General features: G+C 46.1%; 2 protein-coding genes across 3 annotated transcripts in view; both read right to left on the reverse strand.

Annotated features, from left to right (window-relative positions):
* Positions 1 to 2,948: 2,948 nt before the first annotated feature.
* Positions 2,949 to 24,226, reverse strand: part of LOC135917554 (uncharacterized) — a 225,255-nt gene continuing 203,977 nt past the window's right edge. Inside the window, exons 7-10 of one of the 2 annotated variants that reach the window (XM_070539282.1) lie at positions 22,629 to 22,661; positions 21,269 to 21,371; positions 10,050 to 10,132; positions 2,949 to 9,033 (exon numbers count right to left, since the gene is read on the reverse strand). The gene's annotated coding sequence lies outside the window, so the exon portion shown is untranslated. Of the gene's footprint in view, positions 9,034 to 10,049; positions 10,133 to 21,268; positions 21,372 to 22,628; positions 22,668 to 24,226 lie in introns of both variants that reach the window. The other variant, XM_070539284.1, reaches the window with a different exon arrangement.
* LOC139060353 (uncharacterized) lies at positions 13,547 to 18,137 on the reverse strand. Its single transcript, XM_070539471.1, has 4 exons — positions 17,913 to 18,137; positions 14,304 to 14,933; positions 13,853 to 13,949; positions 13,547 to 13,707 (listed from the first exon to the last, which is right to left on the reverse strand). Exons 1-4 carry the CDS (start codon positions 18,135 to 18,137, stop codon positions 13,547 to 13,549), a joined length of 1,113 nt encoding a protein of 370 aa, XP_070395572.1.

Consider the following 24,226-nt stretch of genomic DNA (forward strand, 5'->3'; position numbering starts at 1 on the left):
AAAATTCACAGATTCAATTGTAGTTGGCATTTACGTAATGGAAATCGTAGCGCGAGACGCCGATGCGCGTTGGCGCTTTTGTGGCATCGGCAAGCTTACGTTTGCGCTCCTCGAATTCGGCCTGTGTCGGCAGATTCAACTGTAGTTGGCATCTACGCAATGCGAATCGTAGCGCGAGACGCCGATGCGCGTTGGCGCTTTTGTGGCATCGGCAGCTTACGTTTGCGCTCCTCGAATTCGGCCTGTGTCGGCAGATTCAACTGTAGTTGGTATCTACGCAATGCGAATCGTAGCGCGAGACGCCGATGCGCGTTGGCGCTTTTGTGGCATCGGCAGCTTACGTTTGCGCTCCTCGAATTCGGCCTGTGTCGGCAGATTCAACTGTAGTTGGCATCTACGCAATGCGAATCGTAGCGCGAGACGCCGATGCGCGTTGGCGCTTTTGTGGCATCGGCAGCTTACGTTTGCGCTCCTCGAATTCGGCCTGTGTCGGCAGATTCAACTGTAGTTGGCATCTACGCAATGCGAATCGTAGCGCGAGACGCCGATGCGCGTTGGCGCTTTTGTGGCATCGGCAGCTTACGTTTGCGCTCCTCGAATTCGGCCTGTGTCGGCAGATTCAACTGTAGTTGGCATCTACGCAATGCGAATCGTAGCGCGAGACGCCGATGCGCGTTGGCGCTTTTGTGGCATCGGCAGCTTACGTTTGCGCTCCTCGAATTCGGCCTGTGTCGGCAGATTCAACTGTAGTTGGCATCTACGCAATGCGAATCGTAGCGCGAGACGCCGATGCGCGTTGGCGCTTTTGTGGCATCGGCAAGCTTACGTTTGCGCTCCTCGAATTCGGCCTGTGCCGGCAGGTTCTTCAAGCGTGGCATTATGGCGGGAAGCTTTCACGCGTCCACTTGGTGCGAATCGTTGCGGCACGATATGCGTGCGCGCGTTGAGCTGGTAGGGCCCAGGCGACCCGAGACGCACGTTGTCGTTTTCCTTTTGCGTAGTGTCTAAAGACTGTAACGAGAAATGTAAACGAAATCGAGCTAGTGGGCAACACCGGAATATGATGCCGCCAGAGCGGTAAATATCGCTCCCTTTGCGCCGCTTGCGACAGGGAACGACGGCGTGCAGTGGCGTATCAACGGGGAGGGCCGTGCGCCCCGGGTGCAAGGGGCCATTGGGGGGAGGTCATATACGTCTGATGCACGGTGTAAGAAGTATATTCGTACACCGTGGTCTGAATACACCCGGACATTGTTGATATCCTCGACTTCCTATACACCCGGCGGGAGGGGGTGACAGACGACCTAGCTACGCCACTGACGGCGCGTTTGGGTGGGCGCCTATTAAAGGGACACTAAAAGTTACTATAAAGTGAACGTGTACTGTTGAAGCACCATCCCAGAAACCTCGAAACGCTTGTTTCGTGCCAAGGAGAGACTTACTTTAAGAGAAAAAGCGTTCTGAAGCGTCCGCGTATGTACATCTAACGCAGTTCAAAGCGCCCGCCCTCCGATCGAGGAGTACTGACATCATGGTCTCGTAGTGACGTTGCGCCATCGGTGAGTAGAACGGCGTCCGCAGACGGCGCTACGGCTTTTCTGCGGAAAAAACAAACGCGCGGCCAGAAACCGGGGTCGTTGCGTTCTACGACGGCGGCCTCGACACCGGCTCTCCGGAGCGGAAAAGCAACGAGGGCTTCCCACGACATCACAAGGACGTGGCATTCTCACTGCTTGTTCGAAATGAAAGTTTCGCGAGCCAGCAGAACCCGCACAGCACGACGCGATAACGAAACTACCGAAACTCCGAAGCGTGCGCGGCGCAGAGTCGAGCGAAAACGAAACCTTTCGACCACCCATACTACTGAAGGGTAATGTCAAAATGTTTTTTTCTTAGAACCGAATAGACGTAGACAAGTAGCATTTTATTCCGCCTTATAATCGAATGAAATGATATTTTTTTAATACAAGTAGTTGAGTATTAGTAACACAAATTATGAGGAGTGCTTTCGTCATCGGGCTTGTACCGGAATGTCGCTGGGGGGTCTCAAATCGTGTCATGCATTTACCTCAATTTCTCGGTTACTAAAGCTCTGTTCGCGATTATATTGACGCCTTAGACGTTCTAGAACACTGCTCTACCACTTTAACTTGACTTTCTGGTAACTTTTAGTGTCCCTTTAAAAGCGTACAGTAAGGTTCCAACGGCACCACGGCCCATGCGCTGCGACACAGATAAGTTGCTTATCGCAATAGGATTGGCGGTGATAGCTATGTATGCGTTGTACGACGACTCGGTAGGAGAATTAACACAGCAAGCTGGGCGAGTTGGTGACTGAACGTATTCCTAGGGGTGGGTAGCGCAACCCAGACGAAGGACAGAAGGAAGTGAACGATACGAGCGCGGGAGGCGATTTGCTTGTACCGGAATGAGAGACTGGGTGCACACCAGCGTTTTCACAATGGATGGCCGAGTATTGCGGGGAAGCAGTTGCGGTGGGCGGCTGCTAGCTGTTCGCGATCGTGCGCGCCTTTTCTTGTTTACATGGTTTCTAGCGGCCGGAAAACGTATCATACAATCGCAGTTTGGTGATATACTGAATGCTGCTGCCAGAAGATCGTGTTTGCTGGGAGCGTATGAACCGGTAAAATATAAGCGTTATTGTATTGGGTGATTTTTTGTGTTCTCGATCGCGAACGTTGGCGCCGGGAAATCGTACGTAACGGGATCGTATCAACGATGTTCTACTGTATTTGTGTGTGCATGCAGCGTGTGTGATTTGTAAATAAATTTCCGCATTCCATTTTTTATAACAAAGTGCCTGATTTTAATGCTTGACGAAATGTTCTTGAGCATTGCACGCACTTTTGTGCATTGTGTGCACGTGCGTGTTTGTCAATGCAAGTTCAGATACAGCTGTTTTCATCACTAAAAGAAACAACCTCATATAACCGACTTTTATTTTATTAATAAATAAAATGCATCCGAATGTGCTATGAAACATATGGCACACGTTTCCAGTGAATGACACTTTTTTTTTCATATTGTAACAAGTGTAGGTGATGATATCTGGAAAAAAAAAAGAAAACAACGAAGTAGGGGACAGCATCACTTTACATTTCTGTTTTAGTGAATGCCACTCTGCTAGTAAAGGGAGTGAAAATGCAACATAGTGTGCTTTGAAATGTAAAACAAATGAAAAAAAATGCAGTGGTGTGAATGCGGTCTTTCCATTTGTCACACAATAAAAGCAGCACAGATTGAGAGCTGCCTTTCAGGATTTGCACACATTCAGAAACAGGTTTAAAAACTCGAAACACCAGAGTTGTTGACTTCAAAACAGTACTCTGTCTACCAAAAGTAGTTGCACAATATTTTCTGGCAGAGTATAGCAAGTCTCCCTACACAATACCAACAATGAAGGCAGTGTTCCCATGCTCCCTGAGCTCACAAATACAATGCTTTGTGTTGGAACTGCTCAGATTATAAAAGAAAGTTTTTTTTTGTTTATAGTGTCGCACACAGATTTTTGGAAACAGTGCCCTAGGAAAGCTGGGCAAACAACTGGGCCTGTTCAGTTGCTATCTTACTGTAAGCAAAATAAAACGGTGCAAATTGTGGGTCACTTATGCAATACATATGCGTGTGAAAACTTAGAGTTGAGCCTTCCTTTCTCCTTCTCCACTTCCTCACTGCTTTTTGTTGTTGTTGCTTTTTGTTTTTTATGTGTGTTCCATTTTGTAGAAATCAGAATATTTTACTGCTCTGGGCTATTTTAACATCCGAACATACTTTTTGTCCATTTGTGTTTGGGATTACATTACATGCTGCCTCTACGCCACACCGTGTTGTCAGCATGGGAACGTAATTGCCTGCTCAAGTTATGGCTATTTTTGCTTTAGGCTTGAAAATGAAACTTGGCCCTGCCCAAAATAACATTTTGCATGGCCAATTGGTAGGCTAATGTACTACTAAAATGACAATTTTAAGAATGTATCACTTTTTAGCAGTGTTCTCTGTGGCAGCTATATGTGCCATTGACTTCTTCAGCAATTTTCTAATTTAGCCCCGACTGTAGTTCAGGAGTATTTAGCACCGCCTGAAATTTTGACATGTTACGAGGGGCTGTTGACTCTTCAAGCACAAGATTACATTTGAACATCAACGATGTATCATTTTGGCAATGATCCTTCATAGTGCTTTGTTGACTGCTTTTAGGCACTCTTGTCATTGAAACATGCCCTCATCTGCTGACACCACAACCTTAAAATGTAGGCAAACGCAGCATGTCGTTCAGACTTAGAAGGTACAGTCACTCTTGGTATGCACAAACTGTTCTTGTAGAACTTCAAGGGCAGCATTTGCATGGCTTAATATATATATATTTTTTTATGCGCGGAAGGTTAATGGCATTCTTTCTTTTTAGTTAACGCAGTTTTAAGGCTTGTGCTTATATTGACTTGTGCAAGAAAAAAAAAGGACAAAAGCCCAAACCAGTCTAGAAGGCAGAGTAAACAGAGAAGTTGGCACCCTGTATTCCGTAGAACATTTTCATTGCTTCTTTATCAACTACTTGCAGTCAGCATGACTTTTATGCAACAATCTTGGTGTGGTTTGCATGTTGCACCATTTGTTAGGCACAGGCCGAGGATATCCTCAAATTTTTTGCGCTTATTTCTGCAGCTAAATTTCTGAGCAGACCCACCTTTTAAAATTTTTCGTGCACTGATGCGCGTTTCACTTGTGCAAAGTTTTGTGCAATAAGGCTCTAATGTTTTCTGTTCCCCTTGCACGCTTATGTTCAACAGTCTAACACTGTAACTTGTATTCGTATTGTTACTGTCTCAGGAAAAAATACTATGTACAAGAATCAAACTGCATCACTCTATTTACAACCGCTTCAATTGCACGCTAGCAGCGTGGAATCTCCATAAAAAACACTCCTATAATTCTGAACCTTTTCTTTCCAAACTCACTCAGCACCTTCGATGAAGCATACAAAGCTGCTGCATAATCATCACAAGCAATCAAAAGCATTTACAAACAGTGACTCACATCAAAGCTTGAACAGTGGTGTTGCTCGGTGGAAGAAATGAGAATAGCATAGATGCAAATGAAGTCATCAGCAAAGTTTAGGAACAACGGTAGTAATGAAGGCAAAAGCTGTCTGAAATGACTTGCAATGATTCTTGTGACCGAACCAGTGTCTGTGACGACAAAGCAAGTGGGCATACTTCGCACTTGAAAACAAGCTGAGCTGCTGCTGCTGTCTGTGTATGTATCAGTTGACTAATCGGGTGGACACACTACTACATTACATAGACACAATGAACTAAATGAGATCAAGGTGTAAGAAAGAGCACTGGCCGAGTTGTGTGAAAGGGACCTCAAAGCCTATTTCAGTATAACTCGAGGTCCCACAAGAAAGAAGGGGTTGTTCTATTGCTCATACTGTTGCTCAAACACTTGTGCATGTTGAATATGCTTAGCTGTTTCAACCTTGGAGTTGGTTTACATATCTTACCACGTTAGCAACAACACTTTGCAGAACAGGTCGACACAGTCTTTGGTTATGAGAGCTTACTGCAATTACATTGAAGGGCTCATTTCTTATCAAATGTAGCTCATGATTTAAGCATCTTTTTGTGTGAAGCACAATGCACAAAAAAATAAAGTGAACACTGCATTGCATTTTGATGGTTGAAGCCACACATACATGCTTACATATATCTTGACACAATACTATGCTTTCTCACAAAAAAGCATTCTAAAAGCTTGCGGCATTGCCACCGTGTGGCTCTAGAAGCTTATCTTGTACCCACTCTGGCAGTAGCCGAATCCCCAGTGGCTTCTAAATCCATGCCTTATTTAGAGTGAAATTAATTTAATGCAGCTTACCTTTGTGGGACCCAAGAAACACCTGTTTTTCTTTTGTATATTCTGCAGCTGATTACTCTCATTTTTCCAAGAATTTGCCCTACATAGATCTTGAGCCAGGTACATCATGCACCAAAGCTTTCTTAGAAGAGGCTACACTTTAGTAGGCAGCATTTAAACTAAATTTCGTAAGGGTCATGCATGCTGAAATAAACTGCTAAGAAAGTGTAAAGAAAGAAACACTATTGGACTGAATGACTATGGCAGTTCTTATACCTTAGTGAGGTGAAATAATTGCTCCTTTTGCAAATACAATGAATCGTAGATTGAGTGGGAATTTCAGAAGGTAAGCATTTTGGCCTCTCCTCTTGTTACGTTATAGCATCCAGTGACATATTTTTAAGTGTTGGAGTACAAGTTACTGACAGGTGCCTAATTGTGTGACCATTATGGACCCTCCTGTAAAGTTCTGCAAGTTGGCTGCTCTGAAATTTAGTAAGGTGGCCGTTCTACTACTGCTGTCTAAACTCTTGTCCCCAGACCCACATTTACATTATCAAACGCTAGTGGGGAATGTCGTCTGGCTTCTGTAAGCCATGAACTCTTTGTGAACTCTGAGCTGTCACTGGCCGCCTTGAAAACCAATTTGTGCTGAGCAACCTCGCTCTGTAGGATGGTTGCTTGGGAGATAGAACTGCAGCAGCACCCAGTTTTCTAGCTCAGTACGTGAAGAAAAAAAAATATCTGAATGAGGCACATCAATAGTGGCAGAGTGCTTTCCCTTGAGCAGTCCATCGAGAATGTAGCCAGTTCAGGAGAGTTTTTCACGGCTGTGAAGTTGTGCTGGACAGCCAGCTTGTGGAACTGCATAAATGGTCCATGCTGTCCACATCATGTTGGATGGATGACCATCACCCAATGACAGGGCTGGAAAAATATTCAATACTTCAAATATGAACTAGTGCTTCTGTTTGGAATTGAAACAAATGATTTGACATTTTGATATTTGATTTCTTCAGATATTTTGTTAAGGCCGAATGCGTGGAGTTGCTTGCAATGGAAATGGGTCCATGCTTGGGTCTACCAGGTGCTTTGAATGCCCACTGCAAAACGAACTAGCCCATACAGTGCCGACCTTCTGCCTCTTGCTTACTTACAGCTTATTTATCTTAGTGGAACTCCAGATGGGGCCTAGTATTGTGTGTATCGAAGGGGGCAAAAATTTGGCTTTCTGCCAAACTTCTTCCTTGTGCTTTTTTCTGCTTTTCAAACAGAAAAAATATTCAATATGCAAAGCTTCCATTTTTCTAATATTTGCATTCAATGTGATTCGAAGTGTTCACTGTTCAGTACTTGTGGCCAGTTTTGTTTAACATGCTAGAGGCAGCTTAACAGTGCGACATTATTTTTCTCGTCAACTTGATTTTCTTCCGAATGCAGTTCTACTGAGAGACAAACAGGTTGCTTGCTGAACAAAGGTGATGACATGATGAAGCTTCTACCACTAGTGTTCTAGTTAAATGATTTTAAGGCTTCTTATTAGTCACTATTTGTGTGCTGCTAATGTTCTGTTTCTTTATAATATGTAGTTGCATGTCTTCAAGTCAGCTATCTCTGTCAAAACTTATTTACTCAGGTGTTGGGGCCTTGTATGTTATTACAGCTCTCTTCTGTTTGTGCAGTGACTGAAATGGCATGTGTTCTGATTTACTGCAACTAGACAGTAGTTTCTGTTATCCAGTAGCTTTCTTTTTTGCGAGTGTATTTGGAGAAAAGTATGTTAACACATTATCACCACATGCAGGACCCCTATTTGTGTTGGCTGCCAACATTTAGAAAGAGTAATGTCAACATGTGTGAGAGCTGTAAACAGCATTTCTTATACCAGAGAATAAAATGTCCATCAGATGGCAAGCTTAAAACGTAACTGCGCTTACAGACTCATACTAATGAAAATGTCTCTTCAGAGCTTCTAAAGCCATCGGTAACCAGAGAAGATGCCACCGAGAGACTATGGCAGTAGTGTACATGTGCAAGAACTATAGCAAATAGTTTAAACAGACATAGAGTCTATCAGACGAGGGGACAAGAGACACGTTCAGTCAGTACATTATGCCCATGTAAGTACAAAAGCCTGTCAGGCACGCATCACTCATAAGTTAAAAAAGGAAAATCACAACACAGCACGAGCGAGCAACATGCAGTCGGCACAATGCTGTGCTAAAGCTAACGACTGCAAGCATTTTTTTTTTTGCCACATCAAGATGATGTGACCAAACATTACTGAGGTAAAGATCTCACGCATTGCTTTCCCCAAATGCAAGTCACATACCCAGCTTAATGAGTTGCTGAATTCTCCAAAATAAATATTGAGTCCACGATACACGATTGCCTGTTGCTTCAGGCAATACGATGCATGTAGAATTCATTGCATCTCGGATAGCAGGGGGTGTATGCGTCTAAACTAAAAAAAAAAGCAACTGCAGTTCACTTGTTCAGCATGTTGCAAAGATACTCTGCACAAACAAAAACACACGACAGTAATAAATGCAGGAATGGCATGATTCGAGAAGAGAGAACGAGGAAACTGCTGAAGCACAATCCATTTTTGTTGATAGCTGGTGTGGCCATCCTCAAATCTGCTCAGAAACAAACTGCCACCATTTGTTGGGGGGTACGGCAGGGGGTTGGGTATGGGGGAGTCACGGACATCGTCAGCGAGGCACAGCTTTTGATGACAAGGACAACAAAAAAAAATGCAGTGTGCTGTTCAAGTTATTTCTTTGGTACTGGCATGGACAAACGCATGCTGTACTTCGCTGACAACGTTTCGCGCATGATGCTCAAGTTCTTTGTCAAAAAGACTTCTCCTGGCACATGAGTCTAAGCTCCTGAACTGCCGAACTGCACGAATGGCACTGGAATGCTCCGCTTGTGGCTGTCATTGAGCTGCCAGCAATAGACTGGTCCGGTTCCCCACCACTGTTGATGACATCTTCGTATTCTTCTGCCTCTTCACTGGTGAAACATCGGTTGTGGGTCTCCGAGTTGTTTGCTGTCGCAGCTAGTGGCAAAACACCTCGATACAGTTTTTGGGAGGCTTCCTTGTCAGAGGTTGCACTGTCAACACACTCTTGGAACTACTGAATGGCCAGCCTGCAAACATGAGGATTTCGGGGTTTGTAAAAAATGTAGGTTAACATCTCTTCAAGCTTTCTATTCAATATGCTTATCATTGTCATCACTGTTCAGTATTTGTTCATTTATCACAAGAAATGAACAGAAGTTTTAAGGCAAGGGCACTCGCAGCTGGCTTTTGTTCAACTAGCAAGATATGACCGATTTAGGGATTACTGGAAGTTAAATCCTAACTTATCATAAAGATGTTTTCATTCAGCATAACTGTAATAATATGCTCTTGAGCTGTGTAAGTTGCATTAATTTTGTTCTGAGAATGTTTCTAATTAAGCTTAATATATGGCCACACATTATCAAAAGTGTGAATTATATGGAAAAATTCATTGTGCATAGGTCACAACAAAAGTGTGATGATGTATTTACCAACAGAAAAAGCAAGTTCCATGGCAGCTTGCTAAGCAGTTTTTAGTAGTTGACCGGTTGTTAACATATACAAGGTTTTAAGACTATGTTTGCAATACAAGTTGTAAACTATTGTCCTGTAGACATGAACTCTTTTTTTCTCAGTCAACCTTCAGCTTTGGAGGCTAATGATGTGCCTTGGCACTGTTTTGCCCTAGGAAGCCAGAGGTTTGAAGTGAAAGCCTTGTCTTAATTAAATAGTTCCATGCTCCATTGAAAACAGTGGGCCAGCCCATTATATGTAAGTTTTAGTTTACTGGAATTCTGAAATATTTTATAAAAGTTCTGTATGAATTACTGTGACTTCGCTTCTATGTGCTGAATTGCCATTTTTGACCCTCCTGAAGTAAACAGCATGGAATGATTTGGTGGGTGTGGTGTGCTTCTGGCAAGCATACCCTATTAAGAAAAATCCCATATTTGCTGTGGCTTCCACATATCAAGTAACCACACGTGATCATATGGGATGATACCCATATGAGTGCATGGGTATTTGTTATTTACGCGAGTATTGGCATGGAATCAAAAGGGTAGAAACATCTTTTGATAACATATAATGACTATATACATACCAGTGCTGGCAGCTTGACGACCTTTTGGGTACATTTAGGTGTCTGCTCAGATGTGGCCCATGGCCTTGTGAGTTTTCATGTGCCTAAAAAGAACGGAACCGTAGTTGCAAAAACTAGGTCTTGCAGCACCAGCAAAATGAGGCAAAGCCTCTGTGTGTACAAGGCTTGCCGAGACACAAATGCAAGCACATTTTAACTTCGTTGATTGTCTGCATATTAAACATTTGCAAGTGCACTTTTGATGTTTGGTTTTATCTGTTGATTAGACTGCAACACGCAGTTCATAAGGTCGCAAGTACCACTACAACAGTTTCACTTTCCGCTGAAGTCAATGAATACCGAAATTTAGGGTTCAATCAACACATATGTCTCAGTTACAGAATTCATTCACATTGCATTGTTTGACCAATATCTATTCTACAGAGGTGCATGCAGCAAGGTGCAAGTCACAGTACACATATAGGCAGCTTTGATTGTACAAAAAACAAGTAATAAAGTCACTCTTTAGCATAATATTTTTGTCTTATTTGTAACTACATGAAGCTTAACATTTTTTATATATCATGATGTGGAATGACTAACTGGCTTAACTTTTGTAAGCAATTAATAGAGAGTTTTAGAATAGGGACCCCAAACGTTTCGGGGCCCCAAAGGAATAGCGTCGAAGTCACTGCGCATGCGCGAGACGCAAACTGCGTTTGGGTTTTGCGTTGGAAACGTTATTTCACCGCGTTAGCGGCAGCCCAAATAGCGGCCACAAAAGCTTTGAGTCAGCAAACATGGCGGTACCCATCGAAGCGACGGCTCTAACCTAGCACCAAACTGGGTTCGATTCATGGTAACGCGTGATGTTCGCAAGCTAGGAGAAATGAGTGCGGTTATCGCTTTCTCTAAACTAGCGTCTGTTATGAAGACTGATTCATGAGACGCCGCTGATTTCGAATTCGATTGTGCATTTTATGGCTCGTACGCCTAACACGGCTAAGCTTGGCTGGTGAAGGCACGTAAAGTTCGTTTGCTCAAAACTAAGCGCAACTAATTGTTTGCTGCTTACAGAATAACCTCTAAATTGTAATTAAACGCGAATACACGTAAGTCAAAATTACTATTCATATCATAAAATAAGATATTGTATTTCATTATTTCTAATAGCTTTTCTTTGACGCCGTAGTGGCGATGTCAGCGCAAGACGCTATCCGCAAACGCAAAGCCCTATTCTAAAACTCTTCACTCCTGCGTGCCCCAACGCTAATACCCCTGTCAAGTGAGCAAGTTCAGTGCACTTACGGAGCGTGCACTCGGTTTTAAGGGCACTTTCTGTTGTGTTGCTGCATGGGTCATATCGCGAGGCACCATCGACGCAAGCCGGACCTCAGGCTGTCCTCCTTCAGGTATGGTTTCGGCTAACCTCATGGGAATGCTGCTCCGACGACGAAGCTGGTCCACGTGCCGGCGACACACACGGCCGTCCGGAAGAGCAACCTCATAAGAGATCGGGTCAGTTGCTCAGGAAATCACAGTAGGTACCCATGGTGGGCTCTGGCTGTAGTTACGTACAAATACAGGGTCGTCGAGCTGGAATATGTGGGTGGTGTAGGCAGAGCTTGTGCCAACCGGGAGGACTTGTCAGGGGCCCGGTCTGGGTGCAGTCGGTCCAGCATGGTAGACAGTCGGCGCCCCATCAACAACTCGCTCGGGGAGCGTCCCGTGACTGTGTGCGGAGTTACATGCTGCTGTAGAGGGAAGTCTGCCAGGCGCTGTGCCCAGCTTCCTCGGATTATCCGAGATAATGCCTCTTTGGTGGTCCGAACCATCCTTTCAGCCTGCCCATTCGTGGATGGATAGAACGGTGCAGATGTCACTTGGCGGATGAGGTTGGCATCCAGGAACCGTCGAAATTTTGTGAATGTGAATTGCGGGCCATTGCCTGAGACGAGGGTATCTGGCAGGCCATGAGTTGCGAACAATCTTCGTAAGGTAGTGATTACAGCACTCGATGTCATTGACGACATTGGTATGACCTCCAGCCATTTGGAATAAGAATCCACCACAATCAAGAAGGTTTGTCCTTGGAATGGACCAGCGAAATCAATGTGCAGGCGTGACCATGGAATCCGGGTCGTCTCCCATGGGTGCACAGGTGCCCGAGACATCTCGAGCCGTGTTTCCTGGCAAGGAAAGCACCGCCGGACCCATTCTTCAATGGCCGCATCCATGCCGGGCCACCATACATAACTGCGGGCAAGCGCTTTCATTCTGACGATGCCGGGGTGTCCGACATGCAGAGCTTCGAGGACCCGGAAAGGGAACTTCCGTGGAATCACCACACGGTCTCCCCGCAGTAAGCATCCCTTGTGGGCGGACAGCTCACGTTGCCTGGACACGAATGGTGTCAATTCGGAACTCGGAGCGCACCTTGGCCACCCATTCCACACCCAGTTGAGGACACGGGAGAGGATAGCGACCTTGGCGGAGTACTTAGCCACATCGTCTGCATGGACTGGAGATTCTGGAAGTACGTCCAGAAGCATGACGACCTCTGCTGGCGAAGGGTCATCCTGTCACTGGTCCGCTTGAGGCTGTCGGCTGAGACCATCTGCGTGGCCTAACTGTTTTTCTGGTCGGTGGTGGAGAGTATGCTGGTATCCATTCAGAAAAATGGACCAACGCAACATTCGCGGTGAAAGCATCTGTGGCGGTTGCCGGTCTGATGTGAAGTGCCCCAGGAGCGGCTTGTGGTCTGTATGGATCTGAAATGGGCGGCCGAATACGTAGTCATGGAACTTATTTACTCCGGCAGCCACAGCGAGTGCCTCGTTATCAATATGGGCGTAATTCCACTCCCAGAGGACAAGGTTCTTGAATAAAAAGCGATTGGTGCTTCCGTGTCATCTGACATTCTGTGACTCAACACCGCTCCTATTCCGTACGGGGACGCATCGCAGGCAAGGCTTCTTCTCGTCGAAGTGTCGGCACCTGGTTGGATGCCAGTAGCTTTTTCACATTGCGGAACGCAGTTTGTTGTAGGTTTCCCCACAGCCAGGGGACCTTGTCCAACAAACGGTGCAGGGGTTCAGCGACAGTGGCCTTGTGTGGAAGGAATGCATGATAGAAATTGAGAAGACCCAGGAATGCCTGCAGATCGGCTCTGTTAAACGGCGCGGTGCGTCAAGGATGGCTTGCGTAGTGGCCAGTGTGGGGTGGATTCCCTCAGCATCGACTCGGAAACCCAAAAATTCCACTTGAGTCACTCCTAGCTGGTATTTCTCCTTCTTGACTTTAAGCCCTGCATCTTGGAACCGCTGAAGGACCTCTCGAAGGTGACTAAGCAATTCCTGGTGCGGTGCACCTGAAATGAGGACATCATCAAAATATGGAATGACGCCTGGTAGTCCGCGCAGTAGGTTCTCCATTAAACTCTGGAAGATGCCAGGTGCGACGCTGACACCGAATTGTAATCGTCGAACGCTGAAAGCACCCCGATGCGTCACAATGGTCTACGCCTCTGCAGATTCGTCAGTCACTGGGAGCTGTTGGTAGGCCTGTGCTAAGTCTAGCTTCGCAAAGACAGTTCCACCAGAGAGGGATGCCAGCAGGTGGGTGACAGCTGGTACCGGATACGAGTGCTGCTGCAAGGCTTTGTTGATGCTACACTTGTCTGCACAGATGCGGACGTCCCCATTTGCCTTCAGTGGCGTAACAATAGGGGTTTCCCAACGAGCGTGGTCAACCGGCTCTAGGATTTTTTGTTGCATTAGTTTGTCCAGTTCGGCGTCGATTTTTGGTCGAAGTGCGAAAGGAACCTTTCAGGTGGATAGGCACAACCTCAGGGTTAAGTGCAAACTGCACGGGCGGTCCCTTGTAGCAGCCCAGCGTCCCGTCGAACACAGAGGCAAAGTCCTGGAATATGTTATCAAGTAAGGATGGCTGCTGATCGACATGTTGTACTCCCGTGATATTTATACCGAGTGCCGGAAACCAATCCAGCCCGAGAAGACTTGGACGCTCGCCCTTGACAATGACCAGGCGCAATGGGCCGTCGAAATTTTTGAACTGCACTCGGACGGTACCAACTCCACGTACAGCGATACGGTTGGCTTGATAGTCCCTCATGACATATACGTCAAGTGGCTGTAGGTTTTGGACAGGCCCCTTTGGAAAAATGCGTCTGGCTGTGGCGTCGGAGATAATGGAAAAGGTTGATACCGAATCCACCTTCATCCGACACTGTGCGCCTTCGATTTTTACGCTCACATGTATCTTCCTCTTGGCGGGTTTAGACACTTCGTTCATAGCAGTAACTGCCAAGTCGTCGCAGTATGAAATGTTTGTGCGTGGAGTTGTCTTGAATTGTTGCGTCCGGGCTTGGTCTGGCATTTCGAAGTGGGCTAAGCTGCCTCCGGGACCGGCAGAGCTTATCAATATGTGCCCGGTTTTTCCACATTCCCTGCACTGGGCACCACGGAACCGACAGAGGCGGCGTTCGTGCGGGCCTCCACAGCTGGCGCAGGGGCCGCCCACCAATATCTCGGTGTCCTGTCGCTGAGTGGGGCTCGCACGTAACCGAAGAACATCTTTGGCGGTGTCTTGCTCGCCATCATCGCCAGTCGTCGTCCCTTGACGCACGGGCTCGAAACGCGGCGCGTTGGTGGTTTGAAACGAGGCTAGGCTGGCTTCCCGGGCAATGGCCTCAGCGGCGACTGCTTCCTCGACAGCACTGGTGAAAGACACCTCTTTTTTCGCCAGTAGTCGCCGCTTCACCGTGTCGTTCTGCAGTCCGAACACGAATTGATCCCGTTGCACGGTGTCGAGGTCGTTGAAGTTGCAGTGCTGTGCCGTCGTTCGAAGAGCAGCGAGGTAGGCGGCGGCAGACTCATTTGGTGCCTGGTCGCGGCGATAGAGAGAGAAAGAAGTTTAATGACACGAAATGCCGAGAGGTCGGCCTGAGGTATATTCCTCTAGCCAGCTACTCGGCATTGGGGGAAGGGGAAGAGGGAAAGAAAGAGGGAAGAAAGAGGTGCATGATGGGTGACGATGACGATAGAAGGAAGATGTAAAACATATGGCGAGCAATTTGGCATGCTCAAAGTCTGCAGTCCAGGCCCGTAAGTTTTAAAAAGTTCAGTAATGCCTTGATGGCCTTGAAACTCGACTGAGCGTCTGGCCAAGAGCCTAAAATAACATCCTCCGACAACGGTGCGCTGTCGAGGCGCGTAAGGTCCTTGACCAACCTATCACGCTCTCCCACAAACTTAGGGCAGTCACAAAGCACATGACCTATAGTCTCAGTCACATTGCACACCTCACAGTGTGGAGACTCTGTGCGTCGCATGAGGTGCACGTACCCGCGCGTAAACGCTACCCCCAGCCTTAGTCTGTGCAGAAGACTGGCACAGCTTCGTTGAATTTTCGGTGGTAGCCTAAAATTCATGGTGGGGTCCAATCTCTGGAGTCGTCTGTGGCGATTATCCGGATTGTCCCAGTGCTTTGCTGTCAATTTTCGGATGACACTGGAGAGGAGACAGTTGGCGTCCGCTTTTGAAAAAGGAATTGAAAGCAGTGACTCTCGTTCTTCGAGTGCTTTCTTCGCTTCGGCTTCGGCCAGTTCGCTGCCCTGTATACCACAGTGACTAGGGATCCACTGAAATGTGATGTGGTGGCCGTTTTCTTGCGCTAAAGTGTAGAGCTCGGCAGTTTGAAGAGCCAACACTCTATAAGCGCTTTCTTTCAACACCACTCTAAGTAGTTGAAGAGCCGATTTTGCGTCACTGAAAACTGTCCATATTTGAGGAGGCTGTCGCACAATATATTGAACGGCCTCTCTTATCGCCACTAATTCCGTAGATGTTGTAGTCGTCTTGTTATGCAGACGAAACCGTCGAATGACTTGATGCGCAGGCACGACGAAAGCCGCACCAGACGCATACGACGAGACCGAGCCGTCTGTATACACGCTCACCGAGGAGTCATATTCTTTCGACATATATTCAAGTGATAAATGTCTGAGGCCGACGGTAGGTATTCGCGATTTTTTAGAAATTCCGGGAATAGATAGACGTACCGGTATTTTGGACATTACCCATGGGGGCATATGTGGAAGGTCAGCCGGGGCAAAGTATGCTGGTATGGCAGATGCTTGGCATTTAACGGCTCTTAAAAAAGTGGAGTCCGGCCGTATATCGGGTAGTTTCGATAAGGGATGACGTCCATGACGGCAAAGCAGTCGCAGGAACACTCGAAGAGGTTCGCATCGTAGATAGACAGGTAAAGGGGTGACGCGAGCCTCCTCAATTGTTCCGTAGGTTGAGGTGCAACGTGGAACACCGAGACATGTTTTCAGCATCTGCGCCTGGGCACTTTCCAGCGTACGCAAACATGACGGGCTCATAATTGATAAAACTGGCAGGCTATACCGAATGTATCCGACGTAGAGAGCCTGGTACAGCCGGAGTAGCGAATGCTCAGATGGACCCCATTTCATACCGGCCAGAAAGCGAAAAACTTGAGCAAGCCCAGTTAATTTTTTCTTTAACATTGCCACATGTTTCGACCATGAAACACCGTGGTCAATGACAACGCCGAGGTATTTGTGGTGGGTGACATATGGGATGGCATTTCCATTGATCATAATTGGATACCAACACATGAGCTTCCGTGTGAACGCTATCGCAGCGCACTTGTCTGGGGCCAGTTGCAGTCCTTGGCACTGCAGGTACTGAGACGTTAAAGAAACAGCTCGCTGCAATCTGGCACGAATTTGTGGTCGCGTGACTGCGGATGCCCATATGCATATGTCGTCTGCGTAGGTACTGATGCGTACTGTATCAGGAATTATTTCCGCAAGGCCAATAAGGGCAACATTGAAAAGAGTCGGGCTGAGAACTCCTCCTTGAGGCACTCCACGGACCACAGCGTGTCTTGTCGTTTCGCCAGCATTCGTGGACATGAAGACTGCACGACCATCTAGGTAATTTGCAATCCACATGTAGAGACGGCCGCCGATGCCTAAATTACTGAGGGCATCAAGAATGGCTTCGTGCAGGACATTGTCATAAGCTCCTTTTATGTCTAAGAAAACTGCTCCTACAAGTCGGTGGCGCTTTTTTTCGTGTTCGATCGTGGACACGAGATCAATGACCCCATCTATTGCAGACCGGCCACGTCTAAATCCGGTCATCATTTCAGGATAAAGCTCATTCTTTTCCATGAACCATTCTAGTCTAGTGAGTACCATCCGTTCCATCACCTTACCGACACAGCTAGCTAAAGCTACTGGCCGGTAAGATGACATTTCATAAGGTGATTTTCCTGGCTTTAGGAGGGCCACCAAACGGCTGGTTTTCCACTGCTTCGGGACTGTACTGGATGACCACGTGGCGTTATAGTATGACAGCAGGACTTTCCGACCTTCCATCCCAAGGTGGCACAGAGCAGTATACGAAATACCGTCAGGTCCAGGGGCAGAAGATCGTCTAGACGCAGCAAGTGCAGCTTCCAATTCCGGCATCGTGAAAGGAAGGTCAAGACGATCATCTTTAGGAGGTAGCACGGGTCGATCCAATGTTGGACATGCTGAAACATCGGTACGGGTTACTCTCTTACAGAAGTCTTCGGCAACCTGCACTTCCGTCAGACATTGGTGAAGTGCTAGAGCACGGAAAGGATGTTTTTGCTGAGGAGGGGCACGAAGGCTTCGTACTACCTGCCAGATCCTAGAAAGTGGCTTTCGAGGATCCAGAGACGAACAGAAGGTCCTCCACCGTTGTTTTCCCATTTTTTGAAGGTGACGCCGTATTTTTCGCGGCGATTGAATTCATATTGTTTGGCAAGCTCCGGTGGTTTCGGCGCTAGGTGGTCGCGCACGGTGGTTTCGAACGGTGTATCCTTCAGCTGGGCCGGTGCCAGGAGCGCCCTGGCTAATTGAAATGTGGCGGGACCGCAGCGGCTGGGGAATGTTGATCTCTTTTTGCTGGCGTCCGTAACTTCCTGCGCCTCGAGGAAGAACTGGAAACGTTCTGCATAGTCCTCCCACCCTTCAGGGTGAGTGATGTCGATAGGCTCGAGCCCCTCCGTTGTGGTGGCCGTCATTGTGAACGAGTACGTACTGGACGGAGCTAGCTTCCCATTGCGATGGTCTCATTCAATCCCATCCTCGTCGCCAGTGTTATGTTGCTGCGTGGGTCATATCGCGAGGCACCATCACTACAAGGCGTATCAGCAATAACCTTTTATAGTAGTCACGAAACAAACACAGAACAGGGGAACTTGATAACAACTGGAATATATACACTCTTGGGGCCGGAAGTGGGCGCTCTCCAACACCAGGGTTTAAAACCCCTTAAACTTCGTAAAGTAGTGCCACGCTTTGAAGAATGCCGCCTACTCCTCGCGCGCTCTGGCCGAGGCCGACGCCGCGTCGCCATTAGCCTAATAGCATCACGTGAGGAGGGAGCGTGAAAGAGGGGAAACGAGGAGGTGTGTAGGCGGAGGAGGAGAGTGTCGCTACTTTACGAAGTTTAAGGGGTTTTACCAGGGTTGACTGACGAAGATACGTCATCCACTGAACTCAGCAGCCAGAATCGGTACATAACACTTTCACAAATCTAAACGTCGCAAGCTGAGTGTACTCGCAGAAGAGTGCACTGCGGTCGGAGTGCGTTCACGGAACGCACTTTGCTGGTCGAGTACGCAGCCTCGCCGAACGGTACAAAATGCGATGCATAGAAAAAGGACACAGAAGTTAATTCTAGGTGTTGAACAGCTTTTAACGAAATAATCGGAGCATAACTCGCTCATATTCTGTTCTAGGAGGATCAAATGCCGCCTCGTCGCACGCCACCATACTGTTCTGGATTGGCTAGGCATTCGTCTTGGCCGGCCTTGACTTGCAACACTTTTGATAAAGATACTTTCGTTTTTTGTTGAGTAAATATAGATTACGATTGTTTTTTTATTTATAATGCAACTAAAGCAATCGCTTTTTATAAGTTTGTTTTTCAAAATTTTAATGTACATCTTCAAAAAACATGGTTTTAGTCTGTCGCCATTTCTTTTTAGTGCGAGTGTGCTCTGTTTTCCCGTTTAGCGCCGCGTAGCCTAAAGTGTCACTCAAGGTCCCGAAGTGCGTTCCCCGTAAGTGCACTTAACTTGCCCGCTTGACAGGGGTATAACACCCACAAAGCTCTTTGAGGCCCCAAACTATTGGGGCCTCTATTCTAAAACTATTCACAGCGCTTGCAATGTGCCGCCAAGTGCCCAGATCACGATGGTGCCTCGACAAGGAGCTTGTGCTCCATTAGTCGAACGTTGATACACCGACCAGTTTGGCCGATGTAGATGGGATCTGGGCACTTGGCGGCACACTGCAAGCGCTGTGAAAAAGAATGCATGCCGCTCTTTGATAAGACTCAAGTGATTACTTCTAGCACAGATCAGAGAGAGCGTGAAATACTCGAGGCTTTCCTTATTCATCGGCAAAAACAGGCCTGCGTCAGCAAACCAAACGTATCTTTGACGGCAAAAGAAATAAAATGCCTGCGCAATAAGGTGCCATTGCGCATGCGCTTCGGTGATTGATCATGTAGCACGTGTCTTTTTGCATATATGTTGGTGTCCTCCTGAGAATAAAGCCAGTTGATGTCTAGCGTTCGGTGTGTCTTTTTTCGTGTTCCTGTCCGTGTCCTTTTTTACGCGCTAGTGCGATGTCCTTTTATATGAAAGTGTAACCATCGCAGACTGGCGTCTGATGGCACCGAGCTGCCAGCAAGGCGTTGCCTGCCTCATGGAAGTTTATATTGAGATTTCTTGAGAAATTATACAATACTCATGCCGTTTTATGTTCTGCTTGCATTTCAACGTGTTCACTAATTTTGGGGGGCACAAACAGCAGTTTTCGGTGGCGCTCAACATAACTGCAGTTTTGACAAAACTTGCAACTGCAATTAAAAGTGACAATGGTGGCAGCATGCGGCAGACAATGGATTCAATGCTCATTTTTATTGCGATAGCAATTATATGGACACTGCAGGCGCATTTCTGCCGTCGCCGTGAAGTTCCGTATGAGGGAAAGCGTGTGAGGGTGAGCCGGCGAACGCGGTTCAATCTCGCGTACGCGAGCGAGGAACGCGGCTCGGATGCATGCCCTCTTCTGAGGCGCGCGAGATGGAGGGGTGAGGCGAGCGAGGTGGGGCGGTACTTCAATATCCTCCTCGCCCGCCGCTCTGTACAGAGTGGAGACAACCGCGGCGTCTACTACGGCGTTGGCCACGCGAATCGCGGACGCCGTAGTAGACGCCTTTGGCGGACGTCGTAGGAATGCGTTGCGGCGCTCATGTGTCTTGAAAGCGGTCTGCGACATGGCTAAAGTGCGCGCCCGCGCGGGCCTCATCTTCAAAGCGATCTGTGATGTTTGCATAGTGCACGCAGTGCCGGTAGCTGCGTATGCGCTGTGCTTTCAACTTTTCGTATGCATCAAGACGGCAAGTTGGGCCAGTTGGTTGGGATTCATAGTAAGGTTCGTTACAGTGCAACACAAGACAAGGACAAAAGGAGGTATAAAACGGCGCTGACTCTCAACTGCATGTCATGGTTATCAACTAGCACCTATATATATGTTAGGCATATCTTCAATAAAATATCAGTTGAGAGTCAGCGCCGTGTCGTCATTTAATACCTCCTTTTGTCCTTGTCTTGTGTTGTGCTGTGATGAACCTTACTATGTTTCCACAGATGAACGGAGGTCAGTTGGCTCGCGGCTGCTGCCGCTATTCCTAACTTCTGCGTTTTTACAGATAGTTTCCGCTGTCATCGAGCGATGTGCGTTCATGTTTACCTGTGCGCGCGTGACGCCGTGCTGGTTAACTTAGTCGAAACACGTTGACGGGCTAGTTGGTTTGAATCCATGATAGAATGTGTAAGGGCGACTGAACAAGGACGTAGAAAGAAGCAGTCACACAAAGACAGTGCTGTCTCCGTGTGTCTGTCTTTTTCTACGTCCTCGTTGAGTCGCGCTTACGCATTCTATTATTGTTAATTTAGTTAGCAAATGTTTACAAGTTTTTGTGGCCGATAAAACTACTATGCTTACTTGGTGCAGCTATCTACTAATTTGCTATCGCAATCGGTGCTTCGCCTTTCCGGCGGAACTACGAATTTTTCAATGAGCAATTAAACTGCCTGTGTGCCATGATCTAAAATGAGCACAAAAAAATCGGGTCTACCTTTTGACAGTCCAGGCTATGAGGAAGCAGTTTTCCAGGAATAGCACCACCCCCGTAAAAATGGCCACAAATACTATATAAGCATGACTCCCTGCCTGTAAGGCTGTGGAAAAAAAAAGTGAATTTAGTGATGCAGCTGGAAAAAATCTTCACTATTGTAAGCGTAGTAACATTATCTTATTTTATTAAAAGTAAGCATGTATCATGCTATCCGTCACCTATTGAAAAAATTTTACGAATATGATGTGTAAATTTCATTTTCTTGGTAGTATATTCTAGCGCACAATAGTACCATTCTGAGTAAACGTCGCAATAAGTATTTTGACTCCACTGTTTATCTTGAACACAAATTCAATATTTTGTGCTTGCGTAGCAGTAGGAGCCAAAACAATTGGTCCTACTTTTTTACATAGAGTGCAAAAAGAATGCAAGCATTATTTTAGCAGGAGATAAGTCTTCAAGCGAAAATCTCACCATTTTAAACAATGTGCAACATTCAGACATGATGCATATGGAAGAGTGCAATGTCACTAAATGCTCATTATCAAATGACGTTTGAAGTTTGGGCTTGTTAGGACGACATAGCTAAAGTTTCTACAGTCAGTGTAAAAATTGTGGAAAGGACAAATGAGAGACAATGTTCTGTTCTCTTTTCTGTTACCTCTGCACATTCTTCCATGATTATCAAACGTTCATTAACAGATGCTGAGTTTTATACGCTATACATGTACTACTTGTTTCTACTAGTATCAATAAATTTCTTGTGTTTGAACATGTTATCGGTCTTAAATTTGCGTTGCACGTTGAACCTCTAAGCACGCTAGCTAATTTTGTGTGTGTGTGTGTGTGTGCGTGTGTGTGTGTGTGAACTCAAGTTACCTCCGAAGGCACCACTCACAGTCACTTTTTCAACATATTAAGTTAATCTCCTTACCTTTGCACTTAGTGCAAATGCTATTGGTATTTTTGCCATCCTTGGAGTGGCTAAATCAGTCTTACAGCTTCCTGGAATTACTTTTAGCCAAATCATCAGAAAGGCAACACAGAAAGGAGTGTTTCATGTTTTTAAATTTTGCAGTACATTGCTTAGATAGATTCAGCTTATCTTGCAGGATAGCCATCGACTGCATGAGTGTAGTTTTGAAACCATCAGCAGCCGCTGTAACATTTAGCTCTACTTCATTACATAGAATATTTAGGCTTGCTGGTTTCCTATTTGTATAGAACTTTTCTTGTTTCACATTTCCAGGAATTTAATGGAGGCCTTGCAAATTTAAGCCATCTTCTTCACACAATGTTGAAGTGAGATTTCATGCGATATGCACAAGCATGCATAATGTGCATGACAAATATGACTTACACGATGTTCATGGTTCAATCATTGCTTCCACATCTGTTCCTTTCCAAAGCAAAGAGGGACAAGGCACAAACAAAGGAGTGCAATTAGCATAAACAATCACGAATGGCTTGTCACATACACTTTGCAGACAGACTCGATACTGAGCAGCTTGCTGCAACATTGATTGCTTTTAATATCCAATATTAATTAGGTGAGACAGAAATGCCTTGTATAACAGAAAATAAGTTCCTCTTCTCATGGCACACAAAGAAGAGAAATACTGCAAAAAGATTATAACGTCAGTGCAAATGGAACGGCCACACAGATAATAGAAACACATAGGACACGCGCTGAACTAACAACGTTTGTTCAATACACATAGTTGGTCGAGTTGGTTTGACATGATGGTGTAAATGAGCGTCAAGGGCGAGGACGATAGGTGAATACGCCATGTGTGTCTCGTCTTCACCTATCGTCCTCACCTTTTAATTGCATTTACACCATCAGCAGTTGCTAGTTGAGTGCTTGACCTGTGTGTTTCTTTTTTCTGCGCCACCGTCTCATTTGTACTGCCGTTATAAGCAACGTCAACCAAGTCGTTCAGTTTCACATCCTACTGCAAAAAGCTACTGCAGTAGACAAGTGGCGAAACGGCAAGGATGTGTAAGCATTTGCAGTCACAGCAACATGCATTGTTTGTCGTTAAAAAAAAAAAAACACTTGCCTGGCATGCACCTGGCTGACTATCGATTTCGTAGGTACGGAAATACGGAAAGTGACTTATGGGAAATGAAAAGTTTGTGACCCAACATGTCATATTAGTAATAAAAGTCGACTGCATTCATTTCTTCAGCACACTGCTTTCTAAAGAGCTTTTTACCAGATGGTTTGAGTTGTACAGTAGACTACCGTTAATTTGGCTCCGGTTAATTCGATTTGGGGTTAATTTTATTCTCACAGTAGGTCCCGACCGGCACTCATACATTTCTATGGGCAAACACTTTCGTTATTTCGACCCTAAAAATGGCCTTCGCCGGATAATTCGAACTTGACCAGTCAACATGTACGCGTCTGACCTCTATGGTGACCCCAATAGCGACTTCTTTACTAGCTGTGTTTGTTTCGGCAGAACTTATGGGACAGTAAATGCGTTGAACACGCGCTATCTGCCATCGAAAAAAGCTTATTTTGGCCTGCTTTAGGAATATTTTCCAAGTAATAACGGTAGCTTACAATTTATGATTACGGTACTTACCCGATTCTAACGCGCCTCTTGTGCTTTTCCAAGAAAAATAAACCAGAAATTACGTTCCCATGCTTTGCCGCACAACACTGCTGTACTGCGGCGAAGACAAGAAACCGGCTGCTACTGTGCAATAAATATTAGACCAATGCCCATTTTTCTACCTAAAACATCGGGTGCGCTTTAGATGTCTACATTGTTTGGGTGCTTTAATGTTACCTCTATGCTAGTTTTCTACTTTTGACACACAGAAAGCGGGGGCATGTTAGAATCGGGAAAAAACTGCCAAACAATTCAGCAGTTTGTTTTGACGTGTTTTCCTACATCTTGCTTAATTCGACCCGTCAAATAATTCGATCAATTTCGTCGGTCCCAT

This window comes from Dermacentor albipictus, chromosome 5 (genome assembly GCF_038994185.2).
Source record: "Dermacentor albipictus isolate Rhodes 1998 colony chromosome 5, USDA_Dalb.pri_finalv2, whole genome shotgun sequence".
NCBI classification, from domain to species: domain Eukaryota; kingdom Metazoa; phylum Arthropoda; class Arachnida; order Ixodida; family Ixodidae; genus Dermacentor; species Dermacentor albipictus.